The following is a 20,717-nucleotide window of genomic DNA, read 5'->3' on the forward strand; positions in this document are numbered from 1 at the left end:
AACCATTATTATTAGTCAATGTTTCTTCAGGGCAGGAAACATATTTTTGCTTATCCCAATTGTAAAAATAATACTTTACATAGACACACAAATCCTTATGCAGTACATTGGTCCTTATTAGGACTGAAAACCATCCTGCTCTACAATTCCACAATACAAAGTCAACATTCAATAGGTAAGCTTGAAATTAACCAGTTCATATCAAGTGTTGTCCTACCATGCCTGAAAGTGTTCTCAATAGCCATATTCAAAGGTAGGTGGGATGCTATAATTGCTTAAACATGGGCATAATGTTGTACACTTTGGGAGAGTCTTACCTCAGAGGCATTCATTATGTTGCAGTCATTAGTACATACATAAGATTAAGTTATTGTGTGACACTTGAGTTAAGTTTAAATCCTGCCATCCCTGAAAAAGACGGGAAATATTTTAAGTAAAGGTGTTTTGGTATTGTGCAGAATCCCTTTTAAACCTCCATTTTTCATTCAATTTGAACTGACAAAATCCCGAGCATTAGTGCTGCATCATCATCTCATCATTTTTGCCCACTGACCCCACACTAATGTTCTTAGTTTTACTGTTCTTTTAAAATAATGGATCAGAGCAGAAAGCTGTCCACCGTGTGAAAGTTGTCGACGGTTCTTTCACCAGTGGAAGTGAAAATGCTGACATCACAACCTCCCCAAAAATATTAACACGTCTAAATATAAACAGCAGCCACCTGTGGTTTCTTACATTGCTACAAAGTCCTGTTTTTTTCCCTCCTATTATCTCAACTACACTGCACTGTGGCTAAGCAAATACATCATGAGATTAAAAGTAAATTAGATTTATCGCAACTACTCTGCCAGCTCACCATGCCACATGTCATTAAGTACATTTGAAAGCTTATCAGCATTAGAGCTGTGTGAGCTGTGAGCATGACCCTGTTGCTCATTTAAATCAACGACTACACCGAGTTCATGAGGTTAAGAAAATGTGAACACAATTTCAGACATTTGATTCATGGATTTGTTTGTTCTACTAAATTAAGAAGCCATATGAGTCTTTCATCTTTTTCAAATTAAATGTTAACTGCTCACTATTTAATGATTATTTTTGTCCGCTCCTCACCTCTGATTGAGGCTAGCGACTCAAGGCTACATTAGCCACTACTAGCACAACACACCCTGAACTCCCAACTGAACTGTCTGCTTTCGAGTTGCATTGTGGGTAATGCAGATGGTGGATTTGACAAGAAAGAAAAATGCACAGAATAAAAAAGACAACATATCTGGTCCTGCTGCATCAATTTCAATCCTTTTTTAAAACTCTCGAGTCCAACAACGTCATAGGAGTGCAATGCTGAATCTGTCAAGTGGAAATGTGCACTACGTAATATTCACTATATGAACTCAGTACAGATACTTTCATCTCGAAGGTTTTTGTTTTTGTTTTGTTTTTGGCTTCTATTAACAACCAACCTATACTTGTTTGTGCTGGAAGTATTTGAATACTGAGTTTTACTGGATAATTTAAGGTATGACAGTAGTTTTTCCAACGCAATCGAGACGAGCAACTCACTGGAGGACTGTTCAAAAGATGTGTGATGATGACACCCAAATTAGTACTAAGAATAGATCTGGAGGCAAACAGTGGCACCTTTATTCAGCACATAAATAACACTGCTAGGGTTCCCAGCCTTGATGTGTCAGAGTGCAGCCTTGATCCCCGTGTGGTGATAACTAATCACTGATGAGCAGCTTGTCCTGAGAGACATGCTTCAACCCTGACAATGACCAGCTCTGAGAGCTGATCAAACAAATACACACACACACCGTTTTATCTCTTAGTTATTCCCTGAGAGAAGGAGCAAAGACCTCCACTGTGTGTAAAGATGATCCAGTCCTTTTTACATGAAGTAACACACATCCACAGTAGAAAAAAATTAATGCAACCAGTAAAGCTGAGTAAAGAGTGACAGCTGTTGTAGATCATGTCGGACAGCTGAGCTGTGATAGTGTGTATGAGATAATCCTCCTCAAAAGCAAATAATGACGTTACTTTACATTTGCCAGGCTGACCCTACCATTCTATCAAACTACATCCATGATGTTCGATGTTTATTTTGGAGCTTGTGGAACAAGTCCAGGTTGTTGTATGTGCAAATATGTTGTCAGGGTTTGAGCACAGGTCAGGCTTAAAACACTTTGTTTACACAATGAGCTGTGTGTGTTGTTACCACACTTTCCTTCGAGGAGTGTTTTTTTTTAATAGTTGGACAGGTTGGAATGGATTATTCTGGTTACATGTACAGTATATCACAGCCGCCTGCCAGTGATTGAAATAATCATTGTTTAGGTATATTTTCACTCAAAATGGTAAGTACTGGATTCATTAAATATATATTTACATAAATATTAACTTAACCTAGCTTCACTTGACTTAATTTTAGCCAACTGATGAGAAAAATATTATGGAAGTTACACCTATTTCATCAAAAGCCCCGTTTACAGGACAAATTTATTTAGTAATTCTATCTGTGTGGTTGTGATCTTAATCTTGTGTGCCACCTGCCAGGTCGATAATTTGTACTGTAAAGTAAAAATGCCACTGCAAATTACCTACTATATTTTGCTAAACACAGAGGTCATAAGTAAAGATTTTGGGTGCAAATTCAAGAGGCTCATCTCACTAGAAAGCATGTAAGCCCATTCTCAAAAAAGATCAAGTACAAATCAAAATTTTGAAAGATGATGAGATGGATGACATGCATGGTAGCATGCAGCAAGGAACTTTTTTCTATCTTTCAACAGGCTTAACATCAGACAAGAGAGCCTTGACATCATATCCAGGGGATAATGTCAGTAAATTCTAGTAAATACAGACTTCACTTATGCCGTGCCAATGTGCCGCACGACACTGAGACGTTGGGGGTAATTTCTAAATCAAGAGTTCCCCAGGCAGGTAATACTAGTCCTGTGCGAATAGGGCTTTAAATGATCCTAGTCCTGGATCATTAAAAAAAAGTGCTGACATCAAACTCCCCTGTTATTGTGGCAGCTCATTTTGTAATTACAATTCGCTGGTGATCAAGTGGAGGTTGTGTTTCATTCCACTGAAGACTTCACAGAACCTGCATCGCCCACACCAGCACAAAAGTGTGTCAAGGCAGCAGGCTGAATGGCATCATTGTGAGAAGACTTTTATTATGAAAGGCTGTTTTGATTGTAACCTTGGAAGCAGACACACACGCAACTATGTTGGTGGTGTGCCAGTCAACAGGAGTACACACTTCAACCAAATGATGTAGCCCCACACTCGATTCCATTGAACAAATTTATAGGGATACTACCAACTGTTGTTAGAGCTGCAGAGTGGTTTTCAAATGGGATTATCAAATGATTTTAAGTTGGCCAAGAGCCTGCAGGCAGGCGTATACCGTTCAGGTGAAACTACTATAAAACAGACATAACTGACAAAGTATCAAACAGAAAAGAGAACAATAAATCGTGTGTGTGTGTGTGTGTGTGTGTGTGTGTGTGTGTGTGTGTGTGTGTGTGTGTGTGTGTGTGTGTGTGTGTGTGTGTGTGTGTGTGTGGGTTTGTGTGTGGATTGTGTGTGGCTGGTCAAACATCCTCCTCTTGGGAATACAGCAGCCTTGTGCAAAGAAGCCATAGTGTTAAATGGAGATAATGACTACAAAAGGTGAACAAATATTTACACAGATCACTATGTTTTGTGTTTGTGTTTCTTTACATTTAGAGCCAAGCTGTGATGTTAGCGTGGTTTCCTGGTTTGGGTTATATAATAAATCTAGTTCGCATCGGGTAAAATGAACAGGCAAAAGCACACACCAATAAAATGATCAGCTATGCAAAGTGACATGTTGTAAACAGAACTGCCTGTAGCCTGGATGAAAAAATAACAACCTCTAAAAAGGAGATTACTGAGTGAAATGAGAGCAAGAGAGTGTGTGATGAAAGAGGCTCAATGAGGCAGAAAGAGCAGTGTTTAGAAATATGTAGTTCATAATAATAAAGTTTGCTTTGGCAGTATAAAAATAAATGAAATATTAAAACAGCCATAACTGGCTGAAGTATTCAGAAACTCTGCTCTCTCCTAGACCTAAAATATTTTCAGGTTGACTTAACTTCTCTGCTGTTCCCACGACTCAGAAAGCTTCACAAATTCAACTTCACCTACCCAGGAAGGTGCAACACAGTCTGAAGTAGCTCGCCTCGTGGTGCAGCAAATGGTGCTCTTTCACTATCAGCTTGACCTACTGCATTTCCTATTAACCTGACAGTAATCTAAGGTAATGCACAAAAATGGTGGAGGACATAAGCGAACAAAGCCTCACTGACCAGATATAATAGAATAGAATAATACCACTGAAAAATCCAAGAAGCAGTACAGCATGTTGTTCGTCACTGTAGTTAGTAAAACTGACAACAAAGTCAGTGCTGTCCAGAGACTTTGCAGCTGCAGGTATAACTGATTAAATCTGAGGAGCAACCTGCTAGGTTGCCACCCAAGTGAGGCAGTGGAGACACCAGACCTGACCGGATTCCTTTTTTTGTTTTTAATCATTTTCAAACTTGAGGTCTTTGGCCCCCACTGACGTCAACTTACATGACATCATTTGAGGCATTTATCAGATCTCACACGGCTCCGTCTGGAGCCACAATAGACTTTATAAAAGTCTTTTCATAGGCGTAGCATAACTCCCCAAGACAGACTAGTAGAGAACAAACACAACATACCGCAGCTCACCAACTCTGAGACAACTAACACTTATGACTGGCAGAGGCCTGAGAGATACTTTTTACTTTCCCTCTACTCTCACCACCAGCTGTGAATTGAATCCCTGACGTGGAAGCTTTCACTTCAACGACTGCTGTCAGATTAAAGCTCTAAAAATCAAAGTAAACCAAAAGTCAAATCTTTCAGAGACATTTCCTGGAAAACATCAATTTGTCTGATTGACAGCCAGACACTCTGAATGGGTTTCCTCAGGCTAAAGGACTTCAGACTAACATGGTGACTCTGGTGGCACTGTGTTACTGTTCATCGTACATGACGTGAAGCGAACATGGTGACCAACTTATTGTAATCTTGGCTGTCAGGTGTGAAGAATATGATGAATGTAAACTAGCTGTTACCATGGAGACAAGCTGATTGACTGACAGCATGACAGCGAGTGTGTGATCACGAGGGGATTATTCCTGGCATGTCTGAAAAGAATGGAGGGCCACAGACACACACATACACACACAGCCTGACATGGCTATAGTTATACTTCATAACCTCCTTATTACCCTCCTTATTTCTGTCCTCACTTCCTTATCTCCTTCTTACTCATCCCCTTACTTCCTTACCTCCTTCCGACCTTCATTACCTACTTACTTCCATCCCCTTTCCTTCCTTCATTAGTTACTTACCTACTTTTCTCCTTACCTCCTTGTGTCCTTCTTTACTTCTTTCATTACTTACTTACCTCATTATTTCCCTAACTCCTTCCTTACTACCTGACCTAACCCTGTCCTTTCTTACCCCATTACCCATCTTCTCTCTTTTTTACTTTTCTCCTTCCTTCCCTATCTCTTTACTTACTTAACCCCTTCCTTCCTTCCCTCCTTAACATCTTCCTTAATTCCTTCTTTTAGTTATTTTTTTCATGCATTCAGAGTTTGATACTGTTTTCACACCAGCCCAAATGAATCAAACAGGTTAGTCACGAAACTATCTTTAACCAAACTTAAAAGATTAGCTTTACCTTTAACTCACACAGCAAGTAGTGAATTTGTACACATGTGAAACAGCTGCAACAGAACAGAAGGTGAAAATTCTCTGAGGCAGTGAGGTAGAAAGAGAAAAGAACAGAGAGTAAAATTTGAAAAAAGTCAGTTAAGGTGAGAGCGCTGCCAACATAAAGTGATGTCATTGTCACACACGGACAGACACACATACACAGTCACAGACATTATTGCTGGATACTTTTCCCATGTGTGTAACCTGTTTTATTGCCTTTTCAATCTTCCAACTGCCGCAATAAATAATCTCAATAAAAACGTCTTTAGAAAGAAGCAACTTACTTACCTGTAAACTGAAATTACTGCACCCATCTCACAACTAAATATGAGTCTGGTGCGTGTCTGTGTGTGAGCCTGTGCATGTGTGTGTGTGTGTGTGTGTGTGTGTGTGTGTGTGTGAAATCTGTTTTCTTAGGCAATCAACTTATCAATTACTCAGCTTTTGGCTCTAAGTGAATTAGAGAGGCAATAACATAAGAATTTGTAAAAAGGAACCTGGTAAAGATGCTCAGTAGTGAGTAAGTTTCTTGCATAACATAAAGGTTTATTTGTGGAAGAATAGAAATAACAGTATGAGCATCTGCACACTCCAGTCTGTGCAATATTATGTGAGGCAGGCTTTCAGTCAAGGACGTTCCTCGAGCTTTACACATGAACAAATCTACCGCCACTGTCAGAAGAGGGACAAACCAACGAGACCTCCTGTACGACACACACACACACACACACACACGACAGAATAACAACCGACAGGGGAGCACACACATGCACAGACACCTGAGATTCTCTACTGTAATGTAATCCAATGAAGTGCTGGCAGGCAGCCGTTCTCTTTGAAACTAACTTGATAGTTTCCATGCATGATGAGCAGAATGGATGTGAACATAGTTGGGTTGCTCTTAAAAAATATCACACAAGAGGGAGTGCTGTACTGAGTATCAGCATGGCTATGATTTGGTAGGCATGAAGCTGCAGGCTGAGTGCTGAAGATAATCACAGCCGTGCTGATAATCAGTATGGCAGCATGTCCTCGAGTGTAATATTCCTTTCATGCAACAGTTTTACAATCGTCTTGTATTAGTTAATGGTAACAAATAGTAATAATAATAGATATAATAGTTCCATGTACACAGACATCTAATACAGCTAATTTTGGAGAATGTTTGGCATTTTCGCTTGAAAAGTGACTAAAATTATAAACTGATTGTCAGAATAGTTGCTGAATACATTTCTGTCAATCTAGAGCACAGAAGTGTGAATGAAACAGTGACCTTGTGGCCTAGTGGTGTTGAGATGCATACCACCTGACTTTGGGCCTAAGGTGTCAAGGACTGGAGAGGATGCAGGGCATGCACAGCTGCACAGACTTTCGATGCACACCTGTCAACTCACCCATCCTTGAAAGAAAAATAGGTAACGGTGTCAGTTTTTGCTTCCCAACTTGAAGGCCGACAAAATCACAGTGAGCCTAATGTTGAAATAAAATTATCAATCTTCCATATACAAATATATACATGCACACACACGCACACACACACACACACACACACACAAACACAGCCACTAAACAAAACCACTAAAACCCAATAAAAAGAGATCTGTCCATTGTAGTAATGGGTTGTTGGTTGTACAAAACAAGCAATTTGTGATAACCAGGTCATACACTTCACTGGGAAACCTGAAACAACAGGAAATTAATCTGCAGTTACTTTTATTATCAAGAAGTTAAAGTCATTTTTAAACACAAATGCCAAACATTCACTGGCTCCTCAGACAAAACAAGAACGAGAATATGTCAATTTGAGGTTTGGGAAACTGTAGTGGGCATCTTTTATTATTAATAACTCAATCAGCATCCCCTGTCCTTGTCCAGCACTATATGGCAAATGAAAATTTTATTCAAGTTGGCTCCCAAATGATGCCATATGCTTTGGACAGGGGGTATAATGATGAGCAGATAAAGAGAGAAAAAGAGGGCAAGATGAATATGACAAGAGGAGAGTCTTCGAAAAACACACTAAACCTCAAGACACACAAAACACACACACACACACACACACACACACACACACACACACACACACACACACACACACACAGTGTTGTTTCAAAGCCTCGATCAGTAAAGAGGAAGGTTTGCATGCCATGGGAACTTACAACATGCATGTGTTACAATGCACTATTTCTGCTTTGAAGCATATAAGCCTGACTGTCTCACCCTCTCTTTCCATATCTACATCTTTTTCTTTCCATATATGACTCCCTCACTCTCTCACTCTCATCAAATATTCACAGTTGGTCCCATTAAACATTCACCGCGCTGCGCTGCTACGTTTATCTGCCCTCCGCCAATCAGCCTCCAGCGAGTGCACTAGAAGCCCACCAAAAGCCTGAACACACACACACACACACACACACACACACACACACACACACACACACACACACACACATCGTCTGCCTGCATGGCCTGCGATGTGACAGCCTTGCAGAGAGGGGAGAGGGAAGCAGATGACTAGAAAGAGGGAGGAAGAGGCAAAAGAGAGGCAAAGACAAAAAAGGAAGGGAATGGTGGCTGAAGGGAGAAATGAGACACATGAAAGAAAATCAGATGAAGAAAGGAGGCAGTGAAACAGAGTGTGAGGGTCCACTCATCAGCTCTTGTCCATGTTCAGTGAGAGCAGAGCAGCCTTGCACCTCAATAATTCAACAGCAGGACGAGTGCCGCCAGCCCACCCCCCCTTTCGCTGACATCACAAGGCCTTACCTAATAAGAGGGTAAAAATACACTCACTTCACAGTCCGACACAATACGTGACACATAATTGCAGCTAAAAATAACATGAAACACCGTTGAGATGGATCACATTGTCAACAGTGTTTCCTGTGGGTGTTACAGCATCTGCACAGAAAGCCTTTCAGCCGTGTCATGCAGTCGTGCATCTCACGCTCGTCTGATGTTACAGATACGCTCTAATTTTAATCAATCCAACTGTTTACACAGGCCACGCAACAGCATGGGTCTGTACACAGGTTAACGCCACCCGAAGCATATTTTTACACCTCAACTATATTTTCTCCAATTTTACACACAAAACTACAATGATTGTGTATTGGGATCTGAGCGCTGCCAAAACGTGGGTGACCTACATTCAATCCTGAGACTGAACTCAATTAACTGCTGAGGAAAGCAGCAAATATTCACATTTGAGAAGCTGGATCCAGACTGTTTTTGGCTTTTTGGCTTGAAAAATTACCAAAACCATTAACCAAATATCAAAACCGTTTCCATTTTTTTTAGATTAATGGCCAAACATTTCAACTTTAAGTAACATTATTAAAAATGACACGGGTAGTACAGGGTCACTTTGGCTGGGTGCTTTGTTTCAGAACAATTTACTAAAGAGATGGTGGTCACTAATGACTAGTAACCTCTACAAATAAATCTAGAGCTGGGATGATTAGTCGATCAACAGAAAATTAATGGCCAGAAATTTTGATAATTGATTAATCGCCAAAGTCATTTTATAACAAACTTACATCAATTTAAACATTACAAATGTGAGAATTTTCTGTTTTTCCTCATCTTTGATAGAATAATGAATATCTGTGAGTTTTGGTTTGTTATTCAGACAAAACAAACATTGCCTTGGGTTCTGGGAGATGGTGATATACATTTTTTTTATTATTATGACATCTTACAGATCACAGGATTAATTGTTTAACTGACAAAATGATTGCTGGATCAATCAATTACAAAAATGATTCATAATTAAACCACGAAAATTATGTAATGCAATGCCATCTGGAAATGGTCTACATTAGTAAATCAATACAAGCAAGTATGCATTTCTAATAATGTGAATGACCTAATTCATCTACCTTGCAACTGTAGAACAGAGGATAACATGACTGTCATCATGACACATTTCCAGAGTTGTCAAACCTGCCACCTAGTCCAATAAACTACTGTGCAGTATTACTCATGAATACAATAATCAAACCGGCCTTCCTAGGTTGTATCTTATCTTTGTACCTGTAGCAACACGCTTTCACGACTTTATATTTTGTCAAGACAGCACCAATTCTGGAGGCACTAAGGACTAGTCTAATTAGTTCATCATAGTTTCAGCAACCACCAAGATTTTACTCATACAGTGTCCTTTTCATAAGAGAAAACCTGAGTTTCGGACACGAAAGAAGTGAAAGATAACATGCTGTAATGTTTGGTTAATGTGAAACACAGTAAATGTAAACATTTACTGGGAGAAGTAGCAACTCACAACAAAGCTGGAACATGTATACTTTTTCCAACATAAATCTGGTAACTGTGAACATTTTCTCAGGCCATGTGAGTGGAAACACAGTAGTCACCCTAATTTTTTTGTACCTGGAGTGCTTTGTCAAACGCTACAGTTTAGCAGTTGATAAATGACTTTGACAAATCAACAAAAGCTGGATATTGGAAGGTTTTTATTGTAACAAAACTGGCCACAAGCCTTACACAGTTATCTTATTATGCTTAAGTCTAATGGAGATGACAGTATAGTAAATTCATAGTCCAACACATGGACAGAAAATAAGAGTTTTAGCTAGTGTACCCATGTCTTGTCTTCATATCAAAAAGGTTCATGAACACCACTGAATGAAGTGAAGGCAGGAGATTGGTGATGATGACAGTGAGATCCATAAATGAAAACCTGAAGGCTGAGTAGGCAAAAGCAAATGCTGACTTGCTTATATTCATATAGATGTGCAAGTTTTGGCTTTTACACAATGAGATGAGCTACTGTAATGAACCTACTGTCACAAAAGAGATATGAAAGTATCTTCCAAGCTTCCTTTTATTGTATGCTTAAAATCTGACCAGTGATTTCTGGTACTTTATCTTCGTACAAAATGGATTCTAGCCTCTACACGAGACGTACAGAAGTCATGGCTCATCGCAAAAGCCAAAGATAGGAGAAGACGATCTTCTATTTTCATGACTATGCACAAAAGCAGCCCTCCACCACCAAAGTAAAAGTAACTTAGGCGTATGAGCACACTTCCCTTCTTAACTTCTGCTTCCCACGGTTTATATCAACTAGTCTCTGCTGCCTCAGGCTAAGAATAATTGTCATTATCTACTTGTGTAAACTGATGCTTGAGACACTTGTGAAGTACAGAATTACGGTATTGGTAGCTTTCAGTATCAGTAGCCTTGGACCACAGGAACATTTACAGATCTGAGTAGGTGTCTTCTGAAGTACACCGAACAAAACTGCTGTTTTGCGGGGGTCTGTGTGCCAAACTATTTCTTGGCCTTGAGCAGCTGAGACTCCAGGAACTTACCCGCCAAGAACTAAGCCCCAGTAAAATGGGAAACTTTTTTTTTTTCCATAAATTAAACACAAGATATAACATGTTAATGAGTGACTTTACATGTGCTGGTTGGTGGATTTTGTTTCCTCAGGATAGCTGTTTTCCCCTCTTTCCAATCTTTATGCTAAGCTAAGATAACCATCTGGATATAGCCCTATTTTATATAATAATATAAACTGACAAATGTGAGACTGGTATCAATTTTCTCATCCGGCTCTCTACCAGAAAATGAAGGAACCTATTATCCAAAATGTAGAACATTTACCATTTTATGTTGCTAATGTAACAGTCTGCAGAGTGACAGCCTCTGCTCTGCTCTACATTCATCCAGCGGTGCAGTACACACCACTCAGCCGACCATGAGTGAGCTAAGCTGGGTGACGAGTGAGAGGAAAACAGCCTGCAGAGTCAGACTCTTTACACTCTTTTCGCGTAGTGAATTAAGGATTTATTTTGACCAAACCAGAGCTGGTGATTGTTGGAAGAGTGGACAGTTTTGGTAAGTTTTACATGTTTTTCTGTCAAGTTTGAATTAAGTGTGTTTTCCAAGGAGTTAATAAGCCAATTAAGGTCGTCTTAGTTCGGTAAACGAGAGAAACTTCAGAAGATATTTCTCCGTTTAAAATGGAAAATAAGTGTGGGAATATGTCATTTCTAGACACTTTGTGAGTTAATTTTGTCTATTGGGCGTAGTGAACGTATGCAGTGTGCGTAACAGTGAATTTGCCTCTTGTGCACACCTCCCAGCTGAGACCCAAGAGGACGGGAGGAGGCGGAGGGGGGACAAAGATATCACCAATGGCCGATGGATAGGCTGATGATGATCGTTTGGAAAATTTTAACATATTGCCCAACTCTAATATAAACTCAGCTTTGCCTATCATCATGAAATATTAATATTTTTAAGGTGTGTGTACCTGTGGTGTTTTCTAGGTTTTTTTTTCCTGTTTGCTTGTGCGTGATCAGTACAGTTTTGTATGTCATTCTTTACTGAAATCTCTACCACCTAACTGTGATCTCTACCTTTTATTTAAATAACATTTTTTCAAAAATCTACAAATTTAATTGACTTAGAAGACAAATTACTGTCAAGGTCCAATAATGAGAAAATGTATCCATAATAGAAAATGTTTCTCTCGGCCAATAAAATTCAACTAACGCTATCTAAATGTACTGTGTTATTAACAATGTGTCTGTGTCTACACATGTGAATGTCAGACACAGTGACAGACCACGTGCGCATGTGTGACTACCCGCCTGAGCGACTGTGCGCATGCATGTGACGCCACAGGACCCAGCCATAATCGCTGACCTCACCGGCAATGTGCCCTCCCTGAGCCACACAGAATAGGGCTTAATCCTGCCTACGCACACACACACACACACACACCACATAAGCACAAGTGATACTCCAAAGTTCCCCAGACATCAAACTACCAAAGCATGTTTGTTTGGTGCAGATGTAGCAAAAATCACATCTATATATATCATCATATGATGATATGTGTGTATACATATATATATATATATATATATATATATATATATATATATATATATATATATATATATATATACATATATATATATATCATCAGTCACAATATCTGTCAAAATTGCAATATTATTTTTTTCCATGTTATATCATCACCATTTAATTTTTTTCATTCAAAAATGTGATGAAAAAAAAAAGAATCATATCACAATCACAATATCTGTCAAAATAATCACAAAATTATTTTTTTTCTTTTTAACCTATCTACCCTATTTACCCCATCAGATGCTGGGCTGCAGTTAAACTGATGAGACTGTGATGGATGTTTACAACTGACAGACATAATTTGATCGAATGCTTAGCTCTGTGACTTGGATGTCATGGAGCCACATACTGTTAGCTTAAGAAAACTGTGCATGTGCAAAACTATGAAAAGCATGGTGGGTCAGAGCTCAACCAAGTGTCAGTCTGCAAACTATGATAGAGGTTTACAGTGGACAATTTGGGTAAAAAGTGTACCGTTTACACTCTGTCAAATCTGTCAGGTCATCTAAATGCTCACTGCTTCGTTGCTCTGCTCGTCTGACATTCTTAGCCACGATGCTTGATTCCCAGATCTCAGCAATTAACTCAATACTATTTTATCATGAACGAAAGACACAGATTTCCTAAACTATGAAAATAAGACTGCTGTTGTAATGAACCAGATGAACTTTTTAACACAAGGGTGCCCATTCTTTCAGCTCTATAGACATGATGTGCGTGTGTGCAGTTGAGGCAGGGAGATCATGCTTCTTGCGTTTGTGAAGAACACATTGGCAGCACCAGCATATTTCAGCTCTGATTAAGGGCACTGCGCACTGGAGGAGAGACTAATGTGTGTGTATTTCACAATGTGAAACTGTATGCAGACAGGCCTCGTACGCATTAAATGTGAGAACTGCTAAGTAGGTGAGAGAAAATGTGTGCAACTGTTTGTGCTTTAAGTGAGAAAAGAGCAGTCATCTTTGTGTTTGTGTGTGTGTGCGTGTGTGTGTGTGTGTGTGTGTATGTGTTTTCGTGACAATTGTGACCACGACCCAGACACACACATGCGTGCACACACACACACACACACACACACACACACACACAGATTGCGGCCTCTCTGCCAGACAGCCTATGGGATGAAGAGTTTCACCCCTGCTGTTGCCGGGTTACTAGCTCCGGACCACTGCCAATACAGCCCTCCACACAATACACACACACACACACACACACACACACACACACACACACACACACACACACACACACACACACACACACACACACACACACACACACACACTAGATCAAATCGCCTGGTGAGAAGGGTTTTTAAGATCTTTCCTCAAATCAATCTTTTGTTTACAGAGAAGGGAGGGAGGGGGAGGAAGAAGGGAGAAAACAACACATAAAATGACACTGTTGGGGGTGTTTGAGAGCAATGGAGACAGGCAAAGGGAAAGAGGGAGAGAGAGCCATTCAGCCTGCATCCCCTGAGAAAAGAGCTGCCCAATCAGTCCAGAACTGGCCTTGATCTGCAGCTCAGATCATCACTCAACCTTTTGGTGGCCTGGTCTGACACTTCGCACAAACCGAGTCTGTTTACACACCAAGACAAAAAGAGATACAGTGACAGACCACTGTGATACATGTGCAAACACAAACGTGTGTGACAACCAAAATGATCAACAGACAGAAATGCTTGGATTCAGCTACACAGCAGAAGGGATGCTATGACACACACACACGCTTAGTGTAACAGGCAGACTAATGACAATGACAACAAATCTGCCACAAATACTGAAGCACAGGTGGTCGTATTTCAACATGTGTTAAACTGCTGCATGCATGCACACACACACACACACACACACACACACACACACACACACACACACACACACACACACACACACACACACACACACACACACACACACAGGCGCTTACACACACAGGCTGTCAGTAGCTGCAAATATCAGAATTCTGAACTGACCACAGACTTAAAGGTTATTACAACTGACAAATGACATCTTGTACTCGTAGTTTTGGCTTTCATGTCAGAGATCAGGAAACACAGTAGCATCACAACAAAGTTTGATGGATCAAGACACAAAAGCAGTTGGACGATAAGACAAGTTTATCTAGATTAGCTAAACTACTTTGTTGAGAAATAAAAACAAAAGAAAGAGCACTGGAAATGTTGGTTATACCACTGTGTCACTATATTTGAAATTCTAGCTACCATTCAAATGTGGGAAAATATTAAATATTCGATATGTGGTAATTTATTCAAATTTAAAATAGTCACTGTATTTGTGCAGCTGGCCATGTTGTGTACTCCAGCTCCAGGGTGTTTGCTGACTATGTAAAACACAACTGCCTTGTAATGTTAGCTTGTCAGGCAAGAGAGCCGGCAGAGTTTACACACATGCTCAAAAAACAAGGAGGACAGGAAAAAATACATGGGCAGCATTAGCATACAATGGCTAACAACAGCAGTCCACAAATTGAAAATCGTACAACATTTTATCAAATGTTTCTGTCATTACCATCTATTGATTTAGGATAGGCAAGTGTGTTTCTTACATGGCTCCATGGGTTGCATTCAACTGTGTGAACAAATTACATGAATTCAATTGAACTTAAAAAAAAAGGTTAGTTTAAAAAAAAGGAAATAAAGTTTAAACAAAAAATGACAACCCTATTTGGTAATGATTCTACCCTGCAAAGGAAAATTTAAAGGTAAACTATGCAGGATTTTCCTATTAAACAATGTATAGACCAATTAAAAATGAATCACTTGGGCCAACTGATGACACCATTGTCCATTGTGATGACTGACAGTCATCAATCACTGAGCTCTCTACCATGGTAATATTATAATTTTAAAGTCTTAAGTATTTGAAGCAGTGTGGCCTCTCAGAGTTGCCGTAAGGCAGGAGTTGTTGGTCACTGCTGTATTACGTCCCGTTTATTTTCTTACTAAATCTGCCCAGTTAGGCAAACTCCTGATGGGCTGCTGTTGGTGTGTTTCTTTCAATGATGCCATTATTATTTGTGCTGTTGCTTTCTTAGCTTAGCTTCCTCCATATATTTAACCAGCTAATTTTGTTTTAAGCTTCATAGGCCTCACACCCCAACAACAATATCATCGTCCATTGCGATGTTTAATTGCAGACATCCTCGTATGCCAATCCAGTAGACATCGCCCAACCCTGGGTGGTCGCTATATTTGCAGACACTGCAATTTTGTAATTATTATGTTACTGTAAATATTTTCACTGATGTTGCAATTGTGATGTTATTTGTGTTATAAGAAGAAATAATTAGGTTTTACATAATAGTTCTCATTTTCATTAAACAACATTAAATGATTATGGTGTGATTTTTGCGAGGATCTGTACCAAACTCAAAAAATGTTTTCTTAAGTATGTGGAATATGAATATTCAGGCCAGGGCATCTCAGCAACTCAACATTTAATGTAAAATGGTATTTTTACATATATTTTGCCTTTAACAAATGTTGCTGTAATCTGCAAACTGCAATTGGCCATACTGCGATAAAATTTTTGTTCAGCCCTAATTTGTTATACTTGTTTCTGGGCCTCTTAGCTCCCAGCCAGTAACAGCAGGCAGGCTGTGAGGTCAGGACTATTGGTTGTACTGCTGTCTCTGTCTGTGAGAGCTACAGTGAGAGATATATACACAGGCAGCGTAGACTGAAAAGCCACAGCACAGAATGACCATTTGCTTTGTCTGTATTCACACAAAATCCAGCGTTGTACGAAGATGTGGGTGTGTTTATTTGTGCTTGAGGTTGTAACCACTGCGAAGTAATGGGAAATAAATGCTTTATTTTTCTCATTTAGTGCTTTGTTCTCACTAACACAGGTCCATTCACTCTCTGCCTCTCTCATTTATTGAGGAGGAGGGGCCAACTTTTGAATGGCATGTTTACGAACAATTCTGCATATTTTACCTTTAACCCCAATTTATGCCTCTCATGTATTGTCATTACATTAGAGCCACCAAACTAAGCACCTTTTTCTGAGAAACAAACCCCTGGCAATCTCTGATTAAAAACAAGGTATTTTAAAAACTTTTCCCTCTTCTATCCACTGGTTTAAAAACATATCCAATCATTCAAATGGTAAGTTGACTCTTTGTGGATTCTTGGAATACCTTGAAAACAATTTGTAACAACCTTCAAAAATGGCCATTTATAATTATCAGAAAAATTGAGGCTAAGCTCTATGACTCAAATGTATGATGTCACGTAGGGACAAACAAATAGAGAAAGAAACCCGTATACAAACAGAACTACAGTACAAAAGGTCAAAGTTGAACCAAGAAGTCAGTCTGTAAGTTCAGTTAACCTGGGGGTTTGTTTCTCACTGCTTATGTTTCTTGCACTTGTCTTGTCTTGGTTGCTGTGTTCCCAGATTTCAGCAATTGTCTGCGTGAGTTCAGTTTATACCAAAAGAAATAAAAAACCATGGCTAAAACTATTAAAATAAGACCAAGAACATTCCTTTATCTCATCATTCGAGCTGCTGTCAGAGTTGAGGATATTTTGGGCTGAAGGTCAAGCTGGTGCACATACAATCGAGACCAACAGTAACCATAACAAACCAAAAATGGTTGTGGACTTACTGCCAAAGCCTACTAAACCTCACTGTACAACTTCAAACCGCAACAGCTAAGCTCTGCCAAGTGGCCTCCAGCTTTTCAGGAATCTCCGCTGACAAGGACAGGACAGAGCGCCTGGATCACTGCTCTTAAGGAAATAAACGAACAAACCTGCAGCTTCACTGAGCAGCTATAGCAGCCTACCGTTGTCAGCTTTCAGTTCGTATAAATTCATACTGCCCCTTGACTGTAAAACTGAGCTACACAATGGATATCGGCTGCACTTACCTCTGGCTGAGAGCTTTTTTGTGTTAATAATTTTAGCAGCATACTCCTGGCCGGTGGACTTCTTGACGCATCGGCGAACGACTGAGAAGGCACCCCTGGAGCAGAAGAAATCGATAACTCAGATGGCACATCAGTCAAGCCACTTCAAACATAACAAAACTGTGTGTGTGTGTGTAACGGGGGAAAGTGCATGGCTGTGCGCTGAACTTGTCTCACACTAAAGGCATGTATTAATCACACACCTTAAAAGAGAGGGGAAAGAAAGTCACATGCATATTTAATGCAGTCTGATATTCTGTGTATGAGATGTGAGAAGAGGTCCTGGCTACTGGAGTCTAACATAGGAGGGCGACGGCTGGTCATTAGCTCAAAGGGAGAAACATGAGTATAGCTGAATGAGAACATTCAAAGGTAGAATTAATATTTAAAGGGAAAATTCTGCATTTTTTTCATGTGAATGTCCAGTGTTGATGGTAAATTTAGTCAAATGAAGCAACAGATTCCTCAGCATGTGCTATATTGACAGAGAAAATGGAGCTCTCCTGCTGCAACATCAGTTGTTCTTCCTGCAACCAGCGATGTCACAGTGATATCACTGGATGGGTATGTGGAGTTGAGCTCGTTACAATCATCATCGCAATTTTTATTTTGAAAGGTCAAATTTCATGTTGAGATCAACGCATTGATCTATTAATACACCTAATGATCATCTATGTCGCATACTGAACAGTCAGAAACACAACCTGTGATTAGTCAAGAGATTCAACCCAAGGCATCTTCGGACTGCCAGTGGGTGGCCAACAACATGCTAACAACAACAACTGTTTTCACCATGGAAAAATGAATAAATGACTACAGAGTCATCTTCAATAGAAGCCAGTGATGTGAAGCTAGAAACAGACGTCTGACACTTGTCATTGCGTGTTGGGCATGAGGTGGTTCAAATCACATCTGAGCTGACCTCATCTGTTTTCAGCACTCCAATGACTTGGAAATGCTTAAACCAGTCACATGTCTTTGTTTTGCCACTTCCGTATCCAGTCTCTAAATAAGTCCTGTGGTGTGTAAACAATGGAAGAAAATGTATTCTTGCCGTTAGTTTACAGTTTCATTTAACCCTGCCCTTTTTACATACTGCAGTGCCAACAAAAGCAACGCTATCTGACAATCCGTGTTCGCCAACTCTACACACAAGCGCTCACTGACACACATGAGCGCTAAACAGCACTTCACTGGCGAGATGGTGACAATGTAGCCGGCCAAGCAAAGATATGGTAAATTTCTGCTCTGCTGTGAGCAACACAGTCACTCCACAGTCACCTATGGCAGCATTTTTCGATAAAGTTCAGGCAATCGGCAATAAACTGCCATCCCACGGGAATATGTTGCTTTGCACCATGGTAAGAAAAACTTTACACAGCCCTAGTTTCAGCCATAGAAAAGTAATAGTTATAGGCTAGAGTGGTGATACATACATGGTCAGGGGTATCAGAAGCTCATGAGCAATGTATCATGGTACATGTAGGCAATATTACCACAGCTTCTGAGCGGAAGATCTCGCAACTCAATATAGCACACACTGAGGAATATATTACCTTTACCATCAACACTGACTGTACATCTACACATTTTTCTTTTAACTGTGTCTTCTCAGGTTGGCTGCATTTTTGCACAGACGCCTCCTTTAAACTCATGCTCATTGGTAGGTGGAGCAGCTCTATTAGCCACACGCAGAGATTAGATGTTACAAAGTGGCTTTGTAGCCATGCAGGATATACACTGTAGCCTATGTGTCCTCTCATGTTTTAATCCTGAGTGCAGCAGGGTAAATGTGCAACCGTCACAGTCTTGTTTACAGCAAAGCCTTGACTTCTTCTTTTTTTTTTATGTGGCTTGACACATACAGTAGCCCTGCAGTCTGCTCAGAAATGCACAAAAACAGAGCTGAATGATTGAACAGGAGCTCGGGGGATGCCACCAAGCAATGGGTCCGTGCACGCGAGTTTTCGACGCGTGCTACCTGCAGATAAATTGACAAACAAGTTGCTCACAGACGCGGATGTTTCACACCTTTTCTGTCACGAAGACAGAAACAATGGTGCGATACACCTTTAATTACGCATTCGGGATTAAATACAAACGTCTGTAGCGCTAACATGAACCTGCCTGCAGCTTATTGTTGCTGAGGTGGTTTTCCTTCCCTTCCCTGTTTTTTGACAGCCCCCTCTCCTCTCCTCTCCTGCCTTGTCAACACTGAAGTAAACGCGCACAATGGCAGCAGCAGCAGAGGAGAAAAACGTGCAAACACACGCGCGCGCGCGCACAAACACACACATATGACTGAATGCAACAAGAGCAGCAGCAGCAGTGGTGGTGCTGGTGACGGTCGCTTACTTTCCGAGTTCCTCGTACAGCTGGTATTCGTCTGTGAATCTGGTCGAGGTCACCACTGTAGCCATGTTGACTGAAGTGACGGGGAGAGGGGGGGAGTCGCCTCGCGCTTCAGTGGCCGCCTCGCTCGCGCAGGTTTCGGGAGGAGAGCTCGTGAAGGCAGAGAGGGGGAAGAGAGGCTCGAGCTGCTCAGGGAGAGGAGCAGAGAGTGGGAGGGAGGAGGGGGGGAGGAGGAGAGAGGGGAGTCGAGCTGTAGTAACGAAGATCCTCTATTTTGAAGATGAGTCACTCTGAATATTAACAAGGAGACAGGAAAAAGAAATGAAAATGAAAACTGGTTTGCAAAAATGCATGTTAAACACCTAAAACTGCGTTATATTCTATAGATATTTCCCTATAATAATAATAATAATAATAATAATAACAATAATAATAATAATATTTATAGAGAAGGAATTCTTTAAACTATGCATTGAGCAGTTTTTATTCTTTTCCTTATTTGTTGAGTTTATTTTTCTTTTCTGGTGTTAACATGTATATGAGTATTTACTGTCTCTGTGCTATGCCTGATAACTTGCTGCAGTAACATATTTTGTCTATCTATCTATTCAGTTTTATTTGCCAATCATCTGTATACATGTGAGGAATTTTACTTTTGCTTTTAATTTGCTCTCAGTGTACTTAAAGACAGTTCCAAGAACAATAGACCCTTTTCACAAAAAACA

The 20,717-nt window shown here is 40.2% G+C and overlaps 1 protein-coding gene across 20 annotated transcripts in view; it reads right to left on the reverse strand.

The window, feature by feature from the left end:
* camk2g2 (calcium/calmodulin-dependent protein kinase (CaM kinase) II gamma 2) overlaps positions 1–20,181 on the reverse strand; it is a 76,102-nt gene extending 55,921 nt beyond the window's left edge. For all 20 annotated transcript variants that reach the window (XM_084736462.1, XM_084736461.1, XM_084736458.1 and 17 more), the window contains exons 1-2: positions 19,996–20,181; positions 17,602–17,696 (exon numbers count right to left, since the gene is read on the reverse strand). In XM_084736462.1, coding sequence (XP_084592588.1) covers positions 17,602–17,696; positions 19,996–20,060 — 160 coding nt within the window. In that variant the 5' untranslated portion in view covers positions 20,061–20,181. The remainder of the gene's footprint in view (positions 1–17,601; positions 17,697–19,995) is intronic.
* Between the last annotated feature and the right edge of the window lie 536 nt (positions 20,182–20,717).

The sequence above is a fragment of the Lutjanus erythropterus genome, chromosome 14 (assembly GCF_056507025.1).
Source record: "Lutjanus erythropterus isolate fLutEry1 chromosome 14, fLutEry1.hap2, whole genome shotgun sequence".
Taxonomy (NCBI): Eukaryota; Metazoa; Chordata; class Actinopteri; order Lutjaniformes; family Lutjanidae; genus Lutjanus; species Lutjanus erythropterus.